General features: G+C 36.9%; 5 protein-coding genes across 8 annotated transcripts; 3 read left to right on the top strand and 2 right to left on the bottom strand.

Annotated features, from left to right (window-relative positions):
- The first annotated feature begins 464 nt into the window (after window positions 1–464).
- LOC143468447 (mpv17-like protein 2) lies at window positions 465–3,343 on the top strand. Its single transcript, XM_076965666.1, has one exon. It carries the CDS (start codon window positions 2,250–2,252, stop codon window positions 2,835–2,837), a length of 588 nt encoding a protein of 195 aa, XP_076821781.1. The 5' UTR covers window positions 465–2,249; the 3' UTR covers window positions 2,838–3,343.
- Window positions 2,821–6,075, top strand: LOC143468445 (angio-associated migratory cell protein-like). Its single transcript, XM_076965664.1, has 12 exons — window positions 2,821–2,839; window positions 3,344–3,429; window positions 3,542–3,649; window positions 3,743–3,859; window positions 3,923–4,062; window positions 4,211–4,312; window positions 4,429–4,558; window positions 4,754–4,869; window positions 5,053–5,126; window positions 5,254–5,344; window positions 5,416–5,564; window positions 5,804–6,075. The coding sequence occupies exons 2-12, from the start codon at window positions 3,375–3,377 to the stop codon at window positions 5,895–5,897; spliced, it is 1,176 nt and encodes a 391-aa protein (XP_076821779.1). The 5' UTR covers window positions 2,821–2,839; window positions 3,344–3,374; the 3' UTR covers window positions 5,898–6,075.
- A 699-nt stretch (window positions 6,076–6,774) lies between these two features.
- Window positions 6,775–9,778, top strand: LOC143468446 (peptidyl-prolyl cis-trans isomerase FKBP14-like). Its single transcript, XM_076965665.1, has 4 exons — window positions 6,775–8,483; window positions 8,570–8,712; window positions 9,071–9,201; window positions 9,382–9,778. Exons 1-4 carry the CDS (start codon window positions 7,987–7,989, stop codon window positions 9,544–9,546), a joined length of 936 nt encoding a protein of 311 aa, XP_076821780.1. The 5' UTR covers window positions 6,775–7,986; the 3' UTR covers window positions 9,547–9,778.
- Window positions 9,779–9,780: 2 nt separating this feature from the next.
- LOC143468442 (uncharacterized) lies at window positions 9,781–14,431 on the bottom strand. 4 transcript variants are annotated; one of them, XM_076965662.1, is made up of 10 exons: window positions 14,071–14,431; window positions 13,284–13,409; window positions 12,350–12,471; window positions 12,057–12,189; window positions 11,912–11,977; window positions 11,687–11,823; window positions 11,396–11,517; window positions 11,151–11,316; window positions 10,821–11,028; window positions 10,504–10,719 (listed from the first exon to the last, which is right to left on the bottom strand). In XM_076965662.1, exons 2-10 carry the CDS (start codon window positions 13,401–13,403, stop codon window positions 10,648–10,650), a joined length of 1,146 nt encoding a protein of 381 aa, XP_076821777.1. In that variant the 5' UTR covers window positions 13,404–13,409; window positions 14,071–14,431; the 3' UTR covers window positions 10,504–10,647. The 4 variants fall into 4 exon arrangements, with proteins under 4 accessions (XP_076821776.1, XP_076821775.1, XP_076821774.1 ...); XM_076965661.1 differs by having other exon boundaries at window positions 9,781–11,028; window positions 11,417–11,517; window positions 14,071–14,424; XM_076965660.1 differs by having other exon boundaries at window positions 9,859–11,028; window positions 13,284–13,424; window positions 14,071–14,428.
- Window positions 14,432–15,422: 991 nt separating this feature from the next.
- LOC143468310 (uncharacterized) lies at window positions 15,423–21,612 on the bottom strand. Its single transcript, XM_076965437.1, has 14 exons — window positions 21,379–21,612; window positions 21,114–21,226; window positions 20,913–21,036; window positions 20,226–20,341; window positions 19,613–19,756; window positions 19,212–19,283; window positions 18,978–19,098; window positions 18,669–18,829; window positions 18,247–18,381; window positions 17,694–17,851; window positions 17,409–17,465; window positions 17,083–17,232; window positions 15,770–15,898; window positions 15,423–15,682 (listed from the first exon to the last, which is right to left on the bottom strand). Exons 1-14 carry the CDS (start codon window positions 21,465–21,467, stop codon window positions 15,560–15,562), a joined length of 1,692 nt encoding a protein of 563 aa, XP_076821552.1. The 5' UTR covers window positions 21,468–21,612; the 3' UTR covers window positions 15,423–15,559.
- Window positions 21,613–22,801: the final 1,189 nt, after the last annotated feature.

Below are 22,801 nucleotides of genomic sequence, written 5' to 3'. Positions count from 1 at the left end.
TCAGCACAGGCCATGGAAGGCTACTTCACTAAAAAAGACTGGGACAAAGATCGATGCAGAAACATGACTCTGCTGGCCTTCATATACGGTCCTATTTGGCATTACTGGTATCGATATTTAGACACTAAGTTTCCCGGAAAGTCAAGACGATCAATTTCTTTAAAAGTCTTTCTTGATGTCGCAGCTTCACCTGTCATATATTTTATTTATACCGGCAGCTTGTGCAAATTGAAGAAGTTATCCCAGGAAGAGACAGTTGAAGAAATAAGGAATAAACTTCCAATTATGTTGAGTATTGACATACTTTTTTGGCCCGTCTTTCAAACTTTCAATTTTTTATTGCTTCCTCCGCATTTTAGAATAGTTGGCATGAAAGCAAATGAATTGTTGCTTGATATTATATTCTCTCATGTTATGAACAATAACTACAAGATCAAACAAATTAAGGACTGGTTAGAATCCTGATGTAGTGTAAGTTTTATTGCATATCTAACTGCGTATTATCAATATCCATCAGTAGAAGTTGTGAAACATGTAAAGAGTTTTATTTAAGTAGTTACCTGTTTTGTAATTATTTTTGTTTGTTATTATTAACTATAAACGGATTTAAGAAATACGAAATAGTTTTATATCTGCAGTACAATTCGCCTATAACGACACCTCAAGGCGATGAAGAAAATGTCCGATATAGACCAGTGGTCGGCAAACTTTTAGTACGATGGCCCAAATTTTCACTTCATTAGTAAATGAAGGCCCAACATCAAATGTGAAATATAATGCAGTAAATATTACTAGCTCACTAATAATTTCTATTTGCTTTTCTCTTTTTCGCAGCAGACATTATTTGTTAAAGCTATTAGCATAACTTCAATTAACTTTTAATCTATTTACTTGCTTTCCACAGGTTTTAGCGATATGCGGTAACCTACAATTAACCGACAGTTAGCAAATGAAAATACACTCGCATCACTAATGTTAAATTGTATTGCGACCTAGAAACTAAAACGTGTATTGGTTTGTGCGAGCGTAGGTTAAAGTTCCGCTAGCTGACTATAGCAGTCAGTCCTCGCTACCCTAAATTTAACATGTTGTTTGTGAAATATGAAATTTAGATTCAGCTTTCACATTTTTCTGGAAATTATCGTTTCATCAATACTGATAAAATAAAGCTTGAACCTCTACATATAACTGTTCGCTGACTGAAGTGGGACTTAGATATCCTTCAAACACTCATTGTGAATTATTATTCAACTATCGTCCAAGTCACAAATGGTAAAGATGGAGGGCTAGGGGCTAGATAGCTAAGGTAGTGAAGTATTAGCGTTATAAATAAAAATAGACTTGCATTCTCAATATGACGTAACAATAAACACTGTGTAAGTGGGGAGTTACTGGTTGTGTTTGCCGAAGTAGCTGTAGTTAACCTTTACTTAAGATGGAAAAAAACATCTAAAAGTAGATTGCTAACGCTTCAAGTTAACCAGGTTAATAGAAAAAATCACTGGAACTATCACTTGGCCCACATTAACTTGGTTACAGGATACAAAATGCCGCCCATTATATTTTGGTTGAAGGCCCACATTTGGGCCGCGGCCCACAGTTTGCCGACCACTGATAAAGACGAGTCAATATAAATTGTTCCTAAATTCCGGTTTTAGTTCAATGTAAGGGTTAAATGTGTACTCAAATCAGCACTGCCGCTTAATTTTATGTTTTGGCGTACCCTATGGCAAAGAACAACACAAACAAGATCGTGAAAAATAATGGTAGTTGTATTTACACGCAATACGCTCGCAGACGGTACTGATGCGGAGCAATATACTGTACTACAGTAAGGTTACACAGTGACATCATAATTATGTCAAATACGACTAGGCAACCTAAACTGTCATGCGATAAAGTTGTAAGTGCGATTATGTCCTGGAGTGAGAAGAAGAGTTACAACTGTCACTGTAAACGAAAAAAATTCTCTGGGGGATCAAAAAAAGTGTCAATATTGACAAACTCGAATGTACGTAAAAGATAGGAATTTCACCGGGACCAACAAAAAAGTGTTGATATAGGCGAATTCTATTGTATTATATATACTGGATTTACATTTGTATATCAGTTTCATACTGTGCCCTGTATGATTTTTTTGTTTAAAAATTTTTGCTTCAATATAATATCATAGACTGTGAATCTCTTGCAGGTATTAAGTTTTTCATGTATTGTAACAGCGTTTAAAACGTGGTGCAATTGTGTGCAGTATGTCTATTTGGCTTAAATCTTTTTCTAGGGCCCTTCAATCCCTGTTTACTAACAGATATGCAGTCGTTGCAAACACAGTGACAGCAGGAGGTATAACTTTGGTTGCTGATTGCTTGACTCAAACAGCAGAGTCTCAGTTTCATGAAAAATTGTGGGACAAAGAACGTTCAAGAAACATGACAATTTTATCAACAGCATGTGCCCCAGTATTGCATTACTGGTATAGATTTCTTGACAACAAATTCAAAGGAAAATCTCGCTATGCTGTTTCAAGAAAAGTATTTCTGGATGTTGCAATAGCTCCTGTGTATTATGTTTTTTACATTGGTGGCCTAAGCAAACTGAAAAATTATTCTTCGGAAAAAACTGTTGAAGAAATAAAGGACAAAATTCCGTTAATGGTTGGAAGTGAGTTAGTATTTTGGCCTGTTTTACAGTCGATAAATTTTCTCGTATTCCCACCTCATTACAGGCTTATAGGAATGAAATTTAATGAACTGGTTTTAGGTGTTGTTTATTCACATATTCTTAATAATGATTATAGTGTTCGGCAAGTTATAGACCACTTGTTTCCAAAAAAGGATTGATGGTTTGTAATTTGACAAATTTGCATTGTAATTACATCATTTGTTTGATATATTTGGTTTTGTTACAATTGCTACATTTTGTAATGAAAATTTACATTGTGAAATCACCCGCTGTTACTCCAGTTAATCTAGTATATTGAAAATAGGCTACCATTTTCTCAAAACACATCAGTTTTAAATAAATCACAATTAATGTACATGTAGATATATCTTCTTAACCACCATTGTTTTTCATGCTTGCCAGTTTTTCCATTAAATATCCAATATCCACCTGCAATAGATTTGGATATTTTATCATTCGTATTTACCTGATTATTGCATTTAAACAAGTAGTGAACATGTTTTGCTCCGAGATATTGCATCAGTTTACCTTTTTCATTTAAAACCATTCCACAGTTTTGTTTAATAATTGAAAGCATAAGAGTTTACGTTTATTTGGTACAAGTATACATGTTATATGCAAGAGATTTTAACTGTTAGACGTATGATGTCACGGTTTTATACAGGTTTTAGGAAATCAGAGTCTGCTGTCTAAAAATGGATCAAACACCAATGGACGAAGAAGGAACCATTGAAACTAAAGATTTTAGTGGTGAGTTTAATTTGCTGACAATGAGCATGGATGTATATTACTGTACTGAAATGACTAGCTTATGGCTATCTTCGTCCTATTGGTTAACCCCAGTTTTGCTGATTGAATGTAGAGACCGACATGCAAGATGATCCTGACTCAGGTGAAGATGATGATGAAAGTCCAGAGGAAGAGCAGCAGCAGTATGATAATGCTGACCTCATCTTTCAACAACATAAAGGTGAGTCTGAATGCCGATAAAATATCGACTTATTCACTTTGGTAGGATGCGTTGAACACAGCCTTCGATCTTCTAATGATTGTTTGATTACAGGAGAAGTGTTTGTAGTAGATGTAGACAAATCTGGAAAACATGCAGTATCAGGTGGTGTTGACGATAAAGGTTATGTTTGGGAAATTGAAACCGGTGATGTTCTGGTTGATCACAAAGGTAAAATAAAAATTTTTAGTATGGAATGCAACGTAATATGTTAATATCATATACTGTACCAAGGACAAGACAGCGTGACCTGTGCTTGCTTCAGTGCCGATTCATCATTTGTTGCCATGGGCGACATCAGTGGTGCAATAAAAGTTTGGAAGATGGACACAAGAGAGGAAGTGTGGGAATTCCAAACAGGAGGAGACCTTGAAGTGAGCTTATCTATTGTTTCAAAGTACCAAAGACCTACTATTTGAAACTTTCAGATTTACTCTGCTCTATATCTATATATCTGCATGAACTTTGAAATATTGTGTTTCCTGATTGTGTTTTTATCATCCATGTTTCTGCAATTTAAAGTGGTTGAAATGGCATCCAGTTGCCCCAGTGCTAATGGCTGGCACAACTGACGGTGAAGCATGGCTTTGGAAGATACCAAGTGGTGATTGCAAAACATATCAGGTATATGATGATAGCTTTTCTGGAAAGTACTGTCAAAAATACCCCAGTGTGATATGTTTCTTGGTCTGGTATGGTTGCAATTACAGAATGTTGTCATTGTTTAAAAACTACCATAGAGTCACGGAGATGGATGCACATGTGGTGATATCTTTCCTGACGGAAAGAAAGCTGCACTTGGCTATGCAGATGGTTCAGTGAGAATCTTTGACCTTAAAACACAAGAAGTTCTTTATACCATCAATAAAGGTATTACTTAAATGTTACTGTTCTCCATGGCTTGGACATGAAAAGGCCTTAAAGATATATTTAGTTTGTTTTATCCCTATAAATAATGGTATCTTCGTGTAACTTTCCGTACTTTGGATTGTGTTTGTTTTGATTATATGATTTTGTCTTGTCTCTCTTGTTTGTATATGTTCGAAACCTATTGATCATTACCAGGTAAAAACGCACATCGTGACGGTATAAACGATGTCAGATGTTCTCCAGACGGCCAAGTTGTACTCACTGCTTCAGTGGATGGTAGCTCAAAGCTAATTAGCCTAGCTACTGGCAAGGTGTTTATATCTGGTTGTTTGTTGGCACAAATAATAATTTTTGCATATTTTGATATTGTCTATAACTGCTTTACAGTTGGCTGTTCAATTATAATTGTTTTTATCTTTTTGAATTATGTGAAAATATTCTTTATTGTTGCTTATTTCAAGTGAAAATTGAATTTATTTTTGTTTTTGGATTAGATATCTGCTACGTATGGGACAAGAGGAAATCAAGAAACCGATTTTAGCGTAGAAAAGGTTTCTTTTTCAAACAGGTAAGATGTGATACTCACTTACTGAAGGATTTGAAGATTTTCTTCAAGACAGTTGTTGCAACGAAGCACTGGTAAGTGCCAAACATAATTTGTTGCTTTATTATCACGAATTATTAATTTTTTTCAGCTTACCCCTTGCAGCTACAGCATCGTTAAACGGTCAGCTGACGATTTGGGATTTGAAGTCCGGACAAATAAGGCACAAATGCCAACACCCTGTGAGTTGACACACAACTCAAACAAATAAAAGTATTTATGGAGCTAACTTGGTCGACTTTTCACCGTTTAGGAGGGAATCACAAGCATCTTGTGGAATGGAACTACAGTCTTCAGCGGTTGTTTGGATGGGATAAGTCGGCAATGGGACGCTAGGTCGGGAGAGCTTCTGGCCACTTTCGTTGGTCATTCTGATCAAATATACGATTTAGCTCTATCAAGGTAATTTACTTCGCTACATACCGACAGCACAGATCTGTTCGTTGTTCGCCAAACAACAAATACAACATCATCACAAACAACAAGAGTGACCATGTGCACGACTCCAGAATTGGGTGAAGTTGGTGCATTACCTACTATGTAGTTTGAGTGGGGTTTACTCAACACTCAAAAACTTTACTCAAAAATTTGAAAAATAAATCAGACCTTTTTCATCAACTTTCTTTCTGTTCTTGTTTTAGCGACGGTCGATTGCTGTTGTCGGCTTCAGCTGATGAAACGGTGCGAGTATTTGACACAACCAGCGGGATAGGTTTGCCGTCTACTTCCAGTTAACTTAATCCGAACAGCAGTCATGCAGAGTTGTTGAGTTAATCGCAGGTTGATCGTGGATTTAGCACGGAGGTGTGTCCATGAGATGTGGTTGGTGTCATTCGAAGCCGTGACAACAAATGCTTTGCGCCGTGTCATTCTTGGGAAACGAATAATTACATTAATAAATGTGAACAGATTTGCTGGTGTTTAATGGAATTAGTAAGAATTACAGCAACCAAATCTTACTGTTTTCAAGATTACGTTATTCAGCCAAAATACAGTAGAATCACGCAATTTATTTTAAATAAATTGTCGGTAACGCAGTGATAAAGGTCACTGCCGCGCAGCTTCAATGCAAGCTTGATTTTTGGGCGTACTCTTGAACAAAACACTTGGTCGATAGCTGGTGTCTTTGCAAAGCAAGGCCGAGAGGAGGGTGGATGTCCACTCAAATAAATTGCCTCGCGCTTGTCGCCGACTCACCGTGTGGGGCAAAGATAATGTACTAATTGCTCTCCTGGTTACTGAATTTTATCCAAAACGTCAAACTAATTCGCGAGAAGAAGATTTCAAATAAAAAGGTAAAAGGCAGTAACATTTCCTCGATATGAAGAATAATTAATTATCAAATCCTGTCGAACAAAACTGGTTGCCCTGGAGAAAATCGCTGATTGGCTTATTGTTCGCATCGATCAGATATGGCACAAGGTAAGTATTTTTAATTGTTGTGTTGTTGTTGGAGAAAGTATTTTTAATTTGTTGTTTGTGTTTGGAGTTGTGCATGTCTAACCAAGGCGAAAGTGAATGCGCTGTGCTAAAAATATGTGATGTTGAAAACTTGAAATGCTTTGAAAATAGTGTTTGCAATTAGGGGTTTTCCCTAAAAAGACTATCAGAATTCATAAAAGCAAATAAAGGTAGACTTCTACAATATTGCGGATTAGGCTGTGACCATTTTCAGCAAGGTGTTGGGTGCGCCAAACAACCAAAAACGACAAGTGCTGGTGCGCAGTTATACAATTTAACTTGTTTAATCTTTAAATCAATTGAAAAAACGCACCATTAAGTGCATCACTGAAGCTCATGAAAAATAGTATTGAGTACACCAAACTCTGCAGTTTGGATCGCCCAACTTAACCATGCATGGTATAACAATGGAATAGTAATCTCCTCTAAGGATGCGGTAAAAATGAAAAATAGATGTTAGCATCTGAAACATAAGAGACATAAGATATGATGATTAGAAGTAACTTTCCATTAAGCGTCCATTGTAAGATTGTGTACCGTTGCTAAAAGTGACTTTAGAAATTAAACTCCGAATCTTACCTTGGAAATGGAAACTAATATGAATTCGTTTCTGGAGTTCGTTTGAGTTAAAATAGTCCCACTTCCAATGCAATCAGTAAGAAGCAATGTAAACTGAATAAATTCATCCAAGTTAGCCCCAGTAATACCAAAAATAACCGTTTCAATTCTCAAAAAGAAAAACAGCTTATAAGCTAGGCCTCCTTAAGTTATGATGAGTAAAAGACTTACAGATGTTAATTTATATCCAACTTTAACAACTGCACAATAAAAGAAATGTAGCACATAAAGCTTTATAAAAACATAAAGTTCAAACGAAGAAAACGTTATGGAAACTTGAATCAAAAGACCATGTAATGTAGAGCAAAATTTTAGAGTGTTTATATATTTTTGATTAGTAATCTTCTCCATCTGTCAACCTTATGGTACGCCCAAATTTATTGACCGTGATAGCAACATTAGTTTTGTGTTTTTCATTGCAGTTTGTACTTGGGTCCTAGCATCGAAAATTAAGAGCATTTTAATTTGTAAATTCTAAATGCATTTAATTTAGTCGTATGATATGGCAAATCAATTCACCAAGGTACTTGATGCTCAAAGTTTGAGTCGGAGAAAGATTGAGAAGGCTGAATTTGCCAGCTTGATAAACAAAAAATGGTGAAGGGGTTTGGTGAGTTTGCCAAAGGAGATTTGGGGTCATGGAAATGAAAAAAGTTTGCTTATTGACCCCAATCTCTGTACTTCTTGTGTATTTATCAACTCGTCATTGGCTGTTCTGTTTGGTATTACAAGAAGATTTGGTGTCATGAAAATGAAAAAGGTTGAGAACTACTGGACTAAGTTTTGTCGTAAAGTATCATTGTTATACGAAAGAATCATAACGATTTGTTCAACATACCAGACTCGGTATAAAACAGTTTTATTAAATTGTGATTCATTATGTCCACGTTTAGATAAAATAACTACAAATATGCAATTTGCTTGTTTATTGAGAATAGATTGTCTGAAGGGTGATAATCAAACCTTACATAATTGCAGCTGTATAATGAATATTTTGTTTGAATATTCTGTTTATAAGAATCATCATTTAATGTTTATTATGTCAAAGAAGCCATTCAAGACTTTGTTAATTGCTGTCAGCCTGCTTTCAACATCATTGCCTTTGAGTCATTGCACACCACACTTCAAAATCGATGTGCTTTACAAGCCACCAGAATGTGAACGTGAAAGCAAATACGGTGACCAAATGTTCGTGCATTTTGTTGGAAAGAAGGCCGATACCGGGGAGACATTTGACAAGAGGTATTATGTCAATAATATGGAGTACGTAAAACAGGAATCTTTTCTTGGTGTTGGAACTGACTCATCCAGCATTAAATTTATTTCAGCATTGAGGAGAAGCCTTATAGGTTTCAATTAGGAACTGGCGAAGTTATAGAAGGTTTTGATGAAGGATTAGTAAATATGTGTCCGGGTGAAAAACGAAAGTTAACAGTTCCCCCACATATGGCATATGGACATGGTGGTGGTCGTAAGTTATTACTTCAGTTTTTCTATGCACATGGATAGTTCATAGTCAGATAGAATTTCAAATTATGACATTGCTTTTAGCAGGTGAGCTGCAATTCTAAAATTCTTGGTCTAAAAATTATATTGCGCTTATTCATTTTGTTACAGAATAATAGAAAAATGTTTAGATTTTTTGAACAGGCCCACAATATTACATCGAATAATTGGCTGCAAACAGTAACTCAGTTTAAAAGCCTTATACAAAAATTCCAATATGTGTTTAGCAGATAAGTGAATCTTACGCTAGGTGATGCTTCCAAATAGTTTTCCACGTGATAATTATGGATTGTTGTTAATCAACTAAAACTCAATTTAAAAAGATCTTCCTCAAATGCCTGGAGGTACTCTTGTCTTTGAAGTGGAATTAGTTCATGCAGAAGAAGGCCCAAGACATCCAAAGGTGTTTAAAGAAATGGATATCGATGGAGACAAGTTTCTTTCAAAATTTGAGGTTTCCATTAAATTACATTATCACTGTGCTAGGTCATATTACTGCGCATTATTCATACTGACATTTTATTCTGTCCCGTGGTGAACATTCTGGGTCAGATTCATCACTAAAAACATTGACTTACTAATTGGCGTATATCTCAGAAAATTAATTGTATTTACTGAAAAACTGTGTGTAAAGCTGAGAGAGTACCTTCGGAAAGAAGTCACGGATGCGAATGCAAAACCAATGTCCCTGGATGATGAAGTAAAACTCATTGAAGATATTCTTGCCATGGAAGACGTGGATAAGGATGGTTACATTTCCCACACTGAATTCAGTGGTACAAAACATGATGAATTTTGAGGGCAACACTTAGTGTTTGCCTTTGGATATGTTTTATTTGCTTCTTTACTCAGCAAATTGTATCAAAATAGTGGTTTTGTTTACCTTGCCAAAAAAACCTTACCTTACCTTTTTTTACCTAACTTTCTTAACTCTGCAGTATTCTATTTTACGATACTTGGCGCTATATATGTGTATTTTACCAACCTGCTTGAGCTGTGCTTTGCCATACAATAATACCCACTAAACATTTTGGGTCTGTTGTTTCTTAACAAGTTCACAGAAAAGCATGTTCATTGTTGTAACAAAAATTGGCAGTCATAAGTATGACGTAAAACACAGTGAGTTTTTAAAGTAGAACGTCCAGTAAAACATTTCAAGTCATTCTACATGTTGGATGTGGTGAACGGGTCAAACGCATTGTTGAAATTAACTGGAGCGTTCATATTATTGGAAGCAGCTCGGCAAACACCACTGTTATCATACCTCAGTGGAACTGAGCTAAACACGCTATTTGGATGATGAAAAGGTTGGCTGTTTAACAAAGGCCCATTATAAGGGGGTGGCAGTATGTTATTTTCCCACTGACGCATGTCATTAAACCGATATGGCATCAAAGGACCGTTTATAATCGGATTTGCTTCGGGTATCACCCATGAGCCCCCAATCTCTGTACTCCCTTCTGCATTTATCAAATGGTTATTGAATGTTCTGTTTGGTACATCTTGACGTCCATGCAGTATCGAGGCCTGTTCTGTTAAAAATTCACTTTGGTCTTCTATTGCATCGATTGTTTTGGTTGTGTACGACCGGCCATTTTCTTGACATCCGCCGTAACCGTGGTCTGTGGCCCTAACCATAGACTGATGGTTGGTTGGCAGTATGCTCCAATTATCAGCGTTGGTTGTCGATTCGGATTCAAAGTAGGGCTTGACCGCTTCCAGTGAATCTGCAGATGCCCATGTTATGTTTGGTGGCCCTTCAGGACCCACAGTCTGGTCTATATTTGACCAAAAGACCGACTTCTTCAAGTCGTTTTGTAACGTTTTTTCTGTCACGTGCTTGTCACCGAAAGGTTTTTGATTGGGTGGAACGAGGTCACGTGGTATAGGCTTTTTCCTTTCATCTTTCTTTTGGTTGGATTTCTCTGCCGTTTTGTGATTCAGAAACTCTGGCTTTGATGTGGAGCACGATCTAACAGAAGGTTCTTTTTCAAAGGCGCTGGTGGATTTTCCGATTTTTGTAAACTTACTTTTCTCTCTCTTAGATCTATAACGACGTTTTCTCTTTACTACCTTCTTCGTGCTGGCCTCTGGTGACCTTGATTGCTTTACTGCCATCGTGCGGTGTTCCGAATCCTCATCTGAGCTGTCAGTGGGTACAGAACTTTCGCTGGAAGCAAGTGATTCGTTGTCTGAAATCTCGGAATCTTCTTTTGACTTTGCATCTGTTTGGAGTATGGTGTTATCTTGCTGTACGTCAGTACTTGAACTGACTTTATTGCTGGAAAGCAAAGTTGGTTATTATATTTGGTTGGCAAGTCGCTAAAATTTCGTTGGAAAATGCTTGGTAAAATTTAATGATTGCACTAAACCTTGAACAGTATTTTCATACGTGTATTCAACCTGCATATCGCATCTTCATCTGATAGTTGAGTGTGATCGTTGTTTGTGGTCTGTGGCAAGTTGTCATTGACTTCGTTATACTTGACATTGTAGTGTTGGCCTGATGCTGTGGCATTCTTCACCGCTTGGCTGGGAACAGTTGGATACCAAGAAGAGTGGATTTCCTCTGTTGAAAGGAACTTTAAAAACTCGGAAAATGCGCTAGGCCTATTTTTTCTATAAGTTATTTGTTCCTCTTTACACACCAGCACACACCGAAGACCCACTTATCTGGTCGCTGTTTTCTGCGTGGAAACCATGTTGTTTTCCTACACTGGCCGGTACCTTCAGTTGGCCAGTCTCTAGGTCAAATATGCTCGTTAGATCTCTGTGTAGAAATTGTGTGTTAGGCTGGGTCAACACGGAGGTTTCTCGCAAGTGAATTATATGTTTCTTTAACCAAGCTAGCTAGCGAGTTGACGAAATTAAATAAACGGAAAAACTGTTTGCAAAAAAAGTTATTGTACAGATCCAGTCTTATCACTTTAAACAAGTACTTTGCGTAGGAATAGCCTGGCGCCACATTTCTGGACACAGATGTGTTTTGACGTTTCAGTTTTTCAGGAGGAATTAGGTTTAAATCAACAGTCCAATAGTTTCCTTTGGAGTGTGGACGACTAGGATCAGGTAGCACCTAGCAACACACAGTTGGCAATAATTGGCATCAAATGCCTTATCACAACACACATAACATGTTTCTAATTGGGTTATGTATTCTCTACCTTTTTGAAGCATTTATTTTGTGACAAGTTGTGACGTACAGAATCTCTCCAGCCCTGGTATTCCCCCTGTATGAAAAAAAAGTTAACTAAGCAGAAAGTAGTGTAAACAGGTTGAGAAAACTTGTAGCAGTATTATTCGACCTACCTTAAAAAATGGAAACATGGCGCTTATCCTAGTAAGAATTTCAGAGAGTTTAAGCATCTTTGTGCTGGAGCTCCGAATAGCGAGAGCGATCAGGCCCACGTAGGAATATGGTGGCTTCTCGTAGCGTCGATACCTTTAGGAAAATTCAGAGTTATTAAAAAATATTTGATGTCAATTACTTTGATTAAATAGGTATAGTTGATTCAGTCGTGACTTTAATGCTGTTAATAAATGATTTTCGATAGATGGTTACATAAGTTTTGGATAAATGTTTAATTTAAGCTTATCGTTACTTCTTGTCTGCTATTTTCTTTTTCGTCATCTTGGTGCACTTGTTGATAGTTTCCTCGATTGGGTACCTGTCGGAATTTGGAGATGAATCGACTCCAAACGCTCTCGCTCCCTCTACCGGAACCTAGAATACCAAAACCAAAGCCTGCGCACGCCAAAGGTATACATTCACTAACTTTGGTGTAGATCACATGTTGTTGGTGAAATTACTTTGATCTTCTAATCTATAATGATGAGTGATAGGGTGACGACCTACAACTCTGTTGCCTAAGCGCACGAAAATATTCGCCATTTGCTTTGGAAAGTCTGTTATAGTCATCGCCCTGGAAATGGCATTTGTTCACACTAAGCTAGTCGACGCCTTCCGACATGTTAATGCAGATAATCCTCCGACTAATTTGCTACAAGCGTTTCGAATAAACGGATTAGGCCAGTTGTTAAGCTCGCAACGATTTTCAATCCCACAGGATAAATGTGATGCTCAAGGAAGTGTAACGGAGCGTACTGATTATATAGGTCGGATTAAATTTGACATACATTTTAAAAAATCTGATTTTTGCCAAAACGTTTTGCTTTGTGATGCTTTTTTTGTCCTTTAAAATTTTTTCTTGTGTACATTTTTCATCGGAGACTAATGCTTCAAATTTACAAAGACTTCCAAAAAACACTGAAATTCGCTTTCGACGAGAAACTGTGTGCGCTTGGCGTGTCGACGTACACTGTCTTCTAAGTTACTTGATTTTTTACTATACACCAGTCTTCAGAAAGCCTAACTTGGTTTATTTGTTTGGAGTAAATCGGCTCGTTTGTGAAAAACTTGAGCGAGTTGTACGTGTTGACGTTTCTCATGTGTACATGCGTGCAGCACGTGCAACACATTTCATTATAATTTTTTATCAGGTTTTGCTCATATACGCACTCAAATATCTAACGCACCTGCATCATATTTGTTTGAAGATTTGGATTTGGAGCCACCTGTTGAAAAGCTTTCCAGTTCTCCGGATATGACGTCATGGCAGCCAAACCGGCTTTTGGAAAGTGTCTGGAATCGTTCATTTAAACCTGAAAATGTATAAGCTACACATAATCAAAAATACGGAGTACCTAGCTTGCGTAATTCTTTCAGAACACAATGATAGGTCTATAGTATCTATGGTATCTATTTAAACAGATCTGAACATCTGAACATAAAACACTGAAAGTTTTCAAGATTTTAGCCTCCGAAAACTATCACTTTGTTCGGTTTTATCTCTGACGTCTACCCCTTATTAATACAACTCCAACTGCTGTATATAGACTTTCAAAATTCATTCTATTACAGCAGATGCAATTAAAGATGACACGAAATTGAACTTAATAATGCTTTTGTCATCTGCTGCTTTTGTACTGTATATCGGCATCGGAAATTTTAGCCGTATTTTGCATTATCCGTGTCTTACACCAAAAACTTGTCAAAATTCCTTGTGTAAAACTAAATAAATTAATCGTGGATTATAAGCGATCTTTTCCAAATTTGTTTGTTCGGAGTCACATGGTACAAAAAACGTATGTTTCTGAATCTAAATTCCCTCGATAGTCAATCTGCCTTTTTCACCACATATGCTTGAAACTGCACTTCGTGCATCCACTAAATTTAAACACAAAACAGTACCAATACTCATTTGTTCACTATAACTATAATATTAGAATTAAGCATTCGTATATCGAAGCCTTGCATTGTTACCTTTTCTTGACATAACGATTTAAATGTGCTTCAATGGTTAGCTCTTGTTTCGCTTAGAAAATTCAACAGTTTTGTACTTGATTGTCCACCTTTTGGTACAAATCTCAAAATCTTTTGGTACAAATCTCAAAACCTCTACAAATCTACGGGTTTAGGTTTAACTGAATATCTTTGCGCGAAACTGCGTTTAGTTCAAAATGCTGCTTGATACAAGAGCGTTTTGGGTTATAGTTGCAAAGTAAAAGGAGTGCCAGCCATCTCGCAAGCAGCAAGCGACCTTCTAAAAGCAATTGCTATGAATGGACAGATGCTGTTTTTCGGCTCCAACCTGGCTATTAACCGCGCGATAATTGTCGCCTTTCTGCAGGCCTCTTTTTTATTTTGTTCTGATTCTGCGTCCAATCTTATCGGGGAAAGCTTTCGGCCAATGTAAACAACATTTGTAAACACCTGGTTACAGCCAAAGAGAGACCAGAAATCCTTTTAACAAATTAAAAGCAACACGTCCCTTTTGAAAAACGATACGTAAACATATAGATACGTGTATGTGCTACCGGTTGTCGTATTTGGATGTCTGTTTATAAGCAATACGTCGAACACTATAAAAGTTGGGTTATTTTTATTGAAAGTTATTGGAGATGAAACGCGTTTTTATGCCTGGTAAACTCTGCATGAAGTCTTTATACACGTGGTGATGAGGTAATAAAGCAATACAGTTTTTTTTATTGGCTTTCATGTTTAAAGTATCTCTCACCTTTATTTGGTATCGAATGATATACCTAATTTAGTAAATTTCTTTCACAAATTATATTTTTGTATACGCAGATTTAATATCAGGCTTTCGCTTTTTTATCCTCATTACTTTGAGACAAAAATAATTTACTCACCGCAGTGCCAAACAGAGGTATAGGTAAAACAGAAACAATTACGATTTGGTTTATTCATTTTGTAACATTTGTTGATCGTCTGGTGGCGCTAAGTTAGCGCTATCTTGAACAAAAACAACTGAGATGACGTAATTTTTTGTAAGACTTTGGCTTCTACCGAATAATCAATGCAGAGAAACATTCCGATAGCAACTAAGTTTATCAAAAATACTTACTGCGGTTCCCGTTACATATGCTACAATTGCAACATCTTTTATATTATCCTCTGCATTTGCGACTATTTTGTTGTATATGCATTGATTCCAAATTTTACAAACCACTCATCAAACGATAACTTAGATAAAATTGCTTGGCAACAGTCAATTATTCAGTTTAATAAAAAATGATTGATGGTATTGCTAAATTTGATATGAGGTAGATTGCGAAAATTCTGCTTAAACGCAATAAAATATTTCATTCCCTTAATGATTTTGGGTTATTGGGTATTCGAAGTCAGCAGAAGAAACCTCCTCAATTTAAATTTGAAAGCATTATCAGACATTTCGTGGATAGTCGCCTCTTTTTCTTATTAAATTTTTGTTCGGAATATTCTGGGCCTGACGTCAGCATCTCGACGGAGCAGACTTTCCGCGTTGGAAATCATTCAGTGTACTCGCTTTCCCCAGCTGTCTGCAGGAGACTGCTGTGCTGTTGTTGGTTCTTGCGCTGCTGTACGCGCAGAACACCTTAAAAAGGATCAGCAAAAAGGTAAAACATCCCATTTCATACGCGACTGATTAATGATTACGTGTGACGTCATTATAACGTCATACTTTTTTGAATTGCTCGTAGAGGACTGGGGATGGGATCCTCCTGGAGTCCAGCTCTTTGTAATGCCGGAGGCTGCGTTCAATCTTCTGCTTCGCAATGTTGTTGCTGAAACGTCCCTTGATCTCATCCACCTAAATAGATGAAAAATGTCTTCCATCGAACGCAACATTTTTAAGTTTATAAAAATTTTGTCGTATATTTTATCAAAAGTACATAGCTTGACTACACGTTGTAGTTTGGTTGCTGAGTAAAGGTAATGTGATGAGCACTGGTAATGACATGAACAAGTTTCTCTTCGGCAAAAATGACGATTCATATCATTCGTACACCATCGGCCGTGTATTGATTTTAATTATTTCTAAGTCATTTCAACTGCAATTTCACATGCCATGGATCGTGATTAAAAGTGCCAAACAACGTAATGACATGTTGTTTCAAAATTATGACATAGCAACGTCAGCTTTGACGCTCTCTTTAAAATAAAACAAGTTCTTCAAAGATCTTTACATGAGAAATGTTTCGACCCGATGGCCGTACTTCAGGGTCATAATGTCGGCGGGCCCACCACGATGTTTGCTAAACTTAAGCTATACAAGGTAGCAATCGAGAGATTGTTAGAAATATTGATTAATTAAATGCTTATACGTCGAATTTTGAGCGGCGTTTTATTTACCACGAGAAAGGTTACAAAAAAGATAAACAAATTGTGAAATGAAGCGCATTTTATTCAATTTCTTTAGCTGTCATTTTGCAATCCATGAAATACACAGCAAATGTCAGTTCGTTTCAGAGAATGTTCAGAAATCGTTAACAAACTCTGTGTTTTGAATAAAAAATAAACTCTTTGATATGTAATTCCCATTTGTCACGATACAGTTTAGGTCCAAATGTGCCACATTAATTAACGTATTCAACTGATATAAAATCTGTTTTTGGATGCCACTTGGAAGATCTTGGAATTTCCAGGTACAGGGAAAAGAAATCGTTACAAGCATGGGTAATCAATAAGGTATTGTTCATGGTGTAGTTCGTAGGAAATAAACTTTAATGTTAATTTCCAGTCTCTTCGACCGAGAAAAGTTTTAAATTCTATAACTAGTGTACTTACAGTCTTGGATAGCTAAGGCATTATAGTCTTCATCGTATCATGGATGTAAAATGTTAAAACAATATTCAGCTTCACATAATGGTCGGAAAAATGCAAGGCTGACATAAACTTACGAACTTTCGTGCGCTAACCTTTTACCTATGACACTTTTTGTCAACGAAAAAGTCTTAAAATATTATCAAAGCCTGTAAGGACGTCTCAAAATACCTTTTTTCGTAACTTTGGTAGTGTGTCAACCTGGACGTTTCTGTAGCAAGGTGGGATATTTATCACGACGTCGTACATTTTATTTCTCTGGCTTACCCAGCCGGGCTTGTGCCGCGTGATTTCGTCTTTCTTTTTGCTCTCACATTTGATCTTTTAAAAACAGGAAGATACATTATGAAAAAAAAATTAGCTCAAACCACACAGCTATTTTATTTTCGCGCGGTTTGCATGACTGGTATCAATTATTTTTTTTCTGGCAACGACTAGGTTAAGAATTATGCGATTTATTTTATAAAAGATACTTGTAAGCAAAATAGAAATATTGCCTTTTCTTGCGGTTTCGCCAGACTCGATTTTTTTTGCAACGGGTCTTTAAAAATACTCTGAAAAAAGCAATTTGCAGTTATGTATACAAAGCATAAGCTGTACATAAAATGAGGCCATTGGTTAAATACCGAACAGCTCGTGTGGATGTAAAAGATATATGAATCAAGGAGACGAGCTAAACGAGTCTGTTTTTGGAAAGAAAATTATTGAATATTTATCGTGTGCTCAATCACACATAAATGAGAATCTTTCATAAATATGCTCAAGTTTTTGATCAACACCACCTCTGGGATAATCTTCTCATTCCTCTTAGATTGGTCGACGTTTGCTCCCGGAAGAGCTGTTGCTGTTTGAGAGGTGGATAATTGTCGTATAAGCAGACTCATAGGATTACTTTCCGAGAGTCTCTGCGTCTCCATAGATAGCCCGCCCGCCAAGACAGCTGCAAAAAGACGTAAGAGATGTCCATTAGTATCATACCGTACATTGTTATCTTTGCATCGTCTGCACAATAATCTTGTTTGTTTTGCAAAAATGTTTGATCTTTCCAATACCAGGCGCTTTGAAAGCGAACCGTACGTGGAATTACGTTTTATGATTTTAAATGCGGTGAGGCAAGCCAGGTGCACACTGGCCGTAAACAACAGTCAGCTTTTACAAAAACAAATATGGAATCAAAGAACCAATTCTCAGTCTTCACGATTTATCTTAACCATATTATGTAAGTCATAAATCGTTTCGGTTACATAAGCAACACCCGCAAGTGTTAGCAGAATAATACAATTAATGAACTCTTCAAAAACAGAGATAACAAATTGTAATGGAGTTGACACTAACGTTTGGGCGGAACCGGCAACTTTTTCTTTTTTTCTTTCTTTGGAGCTTTTCTTTTTGAGGTCGATGACGTCGTCAACGACCGTATAACCGACATCTGAAGGGGTTGCGCGTAAGGACTATCCCTTTCTTGTTTGTCTGAAATGTCGGACAATGCATTAAATATTGGATACTCTAAAAAGAATTAAAAATGTAGTTTGTGGTAAATGTTGTTGCTGTTGTGAATTTGCTAACAAATTAAAATGCCATAAAGTGTAGGACCCATATTGGGAGTTTTACTGTAGTTAACTGTCGTTTCGGACGAATCATTTCGTATTATCGGAAAAGATGTACATTGACAAATATGACGTCACCATACAATCACGCAGAGTCAAATGACTGCATCCCGTCATATGTCATTGCAAACACAAGATGTACAAACCCACTTTCAAATGTTTGGCCCTGCAGTAGTTTCTTCATTTGTTGGATGAATTGTCTTTGGCTCAGCCCTAGCAATCTCGCCCCATTTGCATAATGCCCTACCACGTGAGCTCCTTTGTTTGCAGTGTTTGGTGTCACCACTTTCTTGTACTTTTTGGCGTAATATCTACGTTATATTGCGTTTGAGATCACGTCATATTAAGAACAGTTTGTTTTTTCGTTATGAGAGTCTATTTCATAAAAACCTTCATACTCGTCTGTATGAATGGGTACGATACGACTTGGACCTACCGCAAGGTCACTTTTAACCTTACCCCACTATCTCATGGGCATCTTTCAAGGCCGATTTCTTCACAAACTCGGTCACGGCGTCGAACAATACAACGTCTTTTTCCCGTTGTTGAGGTTGCTCGCTAGCTGGATCGTGATCGGAAACTAAAACAACAATCCCTTCCTGATTATATGTTTTTAACTTGCGCAAATTCTATTTGGTTAAGCCCATCTGCTGATGGGATATATTTAACTAGGTAGTTCGGGTCACGTCTCACCAAAGGCCTCCATAAACATCTCTGTGTTAGTCATGAGGTTAAGAAAGTCGTCAAAATCGATTGCCCCGTCCCCTGTAATACAATGTGTCAATTGAATTTGTATTCTGCTACATTGATGTAAGTTATACTTTCAGTCTTTGGGAAATCATTGACATAGCTAACTCCATGATTGAAATTGAGTATCAGAACCAGAACTGCTGCTGTCAGAACAGATTAACTGACAGTTATTGTCGTGAGGTTTTACTACTGCGTCATGGTCTATTTTCACTACACTATTGTATCGGCTTTGACTCCAATGACATCAAGTAGCCGACATATCTTCATAGCTTACAACACTTCAAAACAGTTTTTACGTTTTTACCAACTTCAACTAACACGTTGTCGATTGATAGATTTTTTACCGTCTTTGTCCACTCTCGACATAATGTCGTGAATTTCCGATTCCTCGATCTCAATTCCGACGGATTGGAGAGTTTCTTTTAATTCGTGTTCATCGATTGTTCCTCCACCATCATTATCGAATAAATCAAACGCCTCCTTAAATGCTTTAACATGAAATGGATGGAAGATTATGCGTGTCGTTTGATGTCGTTGTCTTTTAATTCAAATTCTCTCGTAAGGTTAAAATTTGCCGGAACTTGTCGATATTATTTATCTGCCTTGCCTTGATTTATTTTATTCACTTTGTCCAGACAATACCTCGAAAAAAATTAGAGTTTTTCGGTTTAAAAACATAAAAAAAACGATAAGCAACTTTTTCAATTACAATTACTTTGATTGTAAATTTATTAATCGCGCTTGTATGTTGAACTTTGCAAGTTATGCCCTATGCTCATATGAGTCATAGATTCAGCTAAATATTTTATAAATTAAGCAAATGTTACCACATATTGCTTAGGTAATGTCTTTTGCCTGTAATCCCTCATCTGACGCACGCCAGCTCAACTTGTATGTATAATTGATAAACTCTCCCCATTAACAGCGAAATACGGGTAAAAACAGACAAGAACAAACCCATTATTTGCTGCTGGGTGAGTGCGTCGTTGGTGTGGTGCGCCGGAATATTTTCGTCGTCTTCAGTCGTCATTGTTGTTTCATTTTTATCCGAAGCTTCTGTCTGACTTTCGTTCCTGTAATGAATACGGTATCGGTGCCAAAATCCCAGCAGTCATATTATACAAAGAATCAACCAAAATTTTGATTGTTGCGTAGCTTGAAAAACCGAGAACGTAATTATCGTGATTTTTCGTGAATGAAACCGCATTTTGGCACCACACAGTTACCAAAAAGTACAATGCGACTTAGACTGGAGGGTGCCGGTAATACAAAATATTGAAAATAGCAACGATAAAGCTAATCGGTGCTAAATGTGATGCTTTTGTAAGTATAACGTGTTCAAAAATTTACGTACCGTTTTTTGAATCAACGTTTAAGAGCGAGCTTTAGCCACCCTCACGCGTCACATACAATATTATACACAAAAAGAAATGCAGTAATTGTTCTACAGCGAGTTTCCATTTCATCGGCTTGAATGAATATCTGTTAAAGTTAAACTCTATAACTTTCCAATTGTATAAATGTCGTTGTAAATCCGCAGCAAAAACTATTTACATGCATTCTACCTATGGCTGGAACGTAAAAGGATGAACAAAAGGTGGACTAAATTAGATTGAGATTGTACGGTACCAAAGAAATTTTTACTTGGGTTCAATCTCTTCGACATTGCTTTCATCTCGTACATTTGTTTCACTTGAGTTTCTGGATACTTCAACTGAGATGGTTTGCCTGTGGCGGGTTAAACTTGGTAAGGCAGAGGGCAATTTCCCTGTAAAACAGTAGTGTAATTATATAACCTACATAGTTAATTGGGATTTCCGTGTTTTCTGGTTGCAGCCTTTATACCGAGAACATCTGACGTTTCTAGGGTAAGTCTTCTTGCATTGAAGGCCGGTATACTGGCTTCAGGTGGAATTACTGTTGATAATGTGCTCTCTGGGGCAATCCGCACAGATTTTCTGTTTGAAACAAGTTCGAAAACAACAAAAGTATTAAAGCTACAAAATAAAAGTGTGTGGTTATATAGGCAACGTACAGTTACAATAGCTTACGCAGTGCCGCCATTTATCACGACGTTTAGGATCAATTTTTGATGATAGTAAGAGCAAACCTAAGTTCATTGGCTTGTTCACTGTCATCTTGCTCGGCTTTGCCATCAGACGAGTCAAGTAGACGGTTATTTACTTCATCCGAGCTCATTCTTCATTATGCTGGATGCCTTGTACTTGCGGTTGTAAGCGTTCTTGCTTAACTCGCACTTCTTTTTATTGAACAGTTACTTACTTTATCAGGGTTGCAGGCAGTGCTTGTTTTAAATAAAGCAAGTTCATATTTTAACCTAACTCGCTATCCTTTTGGCAAACTTCATGGAAACATTATGACCGAAGAATGAATTAGTTTATGTCACAATGGAACTGGTCATACAGATGTTAAGGAGCAAATTGATACGTACACGTACAATATGTATAATGTTAAATACTTTCCAGTAAACAATGAGGGACATTAGTCCCTTTGACATCATCGCAATTAAAGCGATAAGAAATATTTACGAAATATGGTTGCCTTAGATAGCACGGGTTATTCTTTGTTAGTTTTTGGGTAGGTTATACGTTAGTTATGACGATTTTACTAAAATCTTTCCGTATAATTCCTTACACAAATATTTAAGGAATCACATCGCCAAGTGCTACCTACCTCAACAAATAGAATGATCGATAGCTCATTTGATAAATGATAACAATAATCATGCTTCGCTAGTCGCTAATATGTCAAGACGTATTCTCTCATGGGAGTAACAACCCATTGTAGGACAGTTTTCACAGAAGTTATGAAATAACTTTTACCAAATCTTCTTTCTACGTGGCAATCAGTACATCAACAATTTTAGAGCTTGGCGCCCTAGAAATATGAATTAACATACCGTGCACGGGCAGCTGTTAGTTATAACAAGCCTGAAGCTATGATGTGGCCAAATGTAGTTGGTCGTCACTCGTCACACCAATTTGGTGACACGATTGGACTGATTCTTCGGTGTGACGGTTGCTCTCGTGACAGTAATTTCAAGACTGTGCATAAATTGATCAATATTGAAAAAGAGCGAGTTATGGGCTTACCAGATTATGGTTTGTCGATTAAATCAGTCAACCTGTGATGTCAACCTGTGGGTTTACATGCTGCTTCAGGTGGGCCGCGAAGCATGCCAAAAAGTTCCAGTACAAACAGTGAAAACGTATCTTAAAGTGGAGAATCTTGATCGGGAGCTACTGTAAACACATTTTATAAAGAAGGTTTTTTTAATTTGACTCGTTTGTATCATGTGATTAAAACATATTGTCAGTAAGATTTAAAGATTAATTAGTGGTCTAGAATCAAACAAAAGTTACCAGGAAAAAGTGCATTGCACAGTGCCTTAAACAAAGTGCTGTTGTGATCAAGTTCATATTATGAATCATGGTTCATTAGAAAATAATAGTCACATGGTACATAACAGGGTTAGAATTATACGCGTCTAAACAGTTTGGCATATTCAAGAA

The sequence above is a fragment of the Clavelina lepadiformis genome, chromosome 8 (assembly GCF_947623445.1).
Source record: "Clavelina lepadiformis chromosome 8, kaClaLepa1.1, whole genome shotgun sequence".
Lineage (NCBI taxonomy): Eukaryota > Metazoa > Chordata > Ascidiacea > Aplousobranchia > Clavelinidae > Clavelina > Clavelina lepadiformis.
The sequence above is the reverse complement of the archived record's forward strand: the minus strand, read 5'-3'. Positions and strand labels throughout refer to the sequence as shown.

What these genes read in the sequence shown, in the direction of transcription:
- LOC143468447 (XM_076965666.1), top strand. Translation starts at nt 2,250, where the DNA reads ATGTCTATTTGGCTTAAATCTTTTTCTAGGGCCCTTCAATCCCTGTTT.
- LOC143468445 (XM_076965664.1), top strand. Translation starts at nt 3,375, where the DNA reads ATGGATCAAACACCAATGGACGAAGAAGGAACCATTGAAACTAAAGAT. An exon ending in TCTTTATACCATCAATAAAG is followed by an intron (nt 4,559 to 4,753) that starts GTATTACTTAAA and finishes GATCATTACCAG; the next exon opens with GTAAAAACGCACATCGTGAC. An exon ending in TACGATTTAGCTCTATCAAG is followed by an intron (nt 5,565 to 5,803) that starts GTAATTTACTTC and finishes TTCTTGTTTTAG; the next exon opens with CGACGGTCGATTGCTGTTGT.
- LOC143468446 (XM_076965665.1), top strand. Translation starts at nt 7,987, where the DNA reads ATGAAAATGAAAAAGGTTGAGAACTACTGGACTAAGTTTTGTCGTAAA. An exon ending in ATATGGACATGGTGGTGGTC is followed by an intron (nt 8,713 to 9,070) that starts GTAAGTTATTAC and finishes CAATTTAAAAAG; the next exon opens with ATCTTCCTCAAATGCCTGGA. An exon ending in AGTTTCTTTCAAAATTTGAG is followed by an intron (nt 9,202 to 9,381) that starts GTTTCCATTAAA and finishes CTGTGTGTAAAG; the next exon opens with CTGAGAGAGTACCTTCGGAA.
- LOC143468442 (XM_076965660.1), bottom strand. Translation starts at nt 13,403, where the DNA reads ATGAACGATTCCAGACACTTTCCAAAAGCCGGTTTGGCTGCCATGACG. An exon ending in AAGAAAATAGCAGACAAGAA is followed by an intron (nt 12,190 to 12,349) that starts GTAACGATAAGC and finishes ATTTTCCTAAAG; the next exon opens with GTATCGACGCTACGAGAAGC. An exon ending in GATGAAGATGCGATATGCAG is followed by an intron (nt 11,029 to 11,150) that starts GTTGAATACACG and finishes TTTGCTTTCCAG; the next exon opens with CAATAAAGTCAGTTCAAGTA.
- LOC143468310 (XM_076965437.1), bottom strand. Translation starts at nt 21,467, where the DNA reads ATGAGCTCGGATGAAGTAAATAACCGTCTACTTGACTCGTCTGATGGC. An exon ending in GAACAAGCCAATGAACTTAG is followed by an intron (nt 21,227 to 21,378) that starts GTTTGCTCTTAC and finishes TGTTTCAAACAG; the next exon opens with AAAATCTGTGCGGATTGCCC. An exon ending in TGGCGAAACCGCAAGAAAAG is followed by an intron (nt 17,233 to 17,408) that starts GCAATATTTCTA and finishes TGTTTTTAAAAG; the next exon opens with ATCAAATGTGAGAGCAAAAA.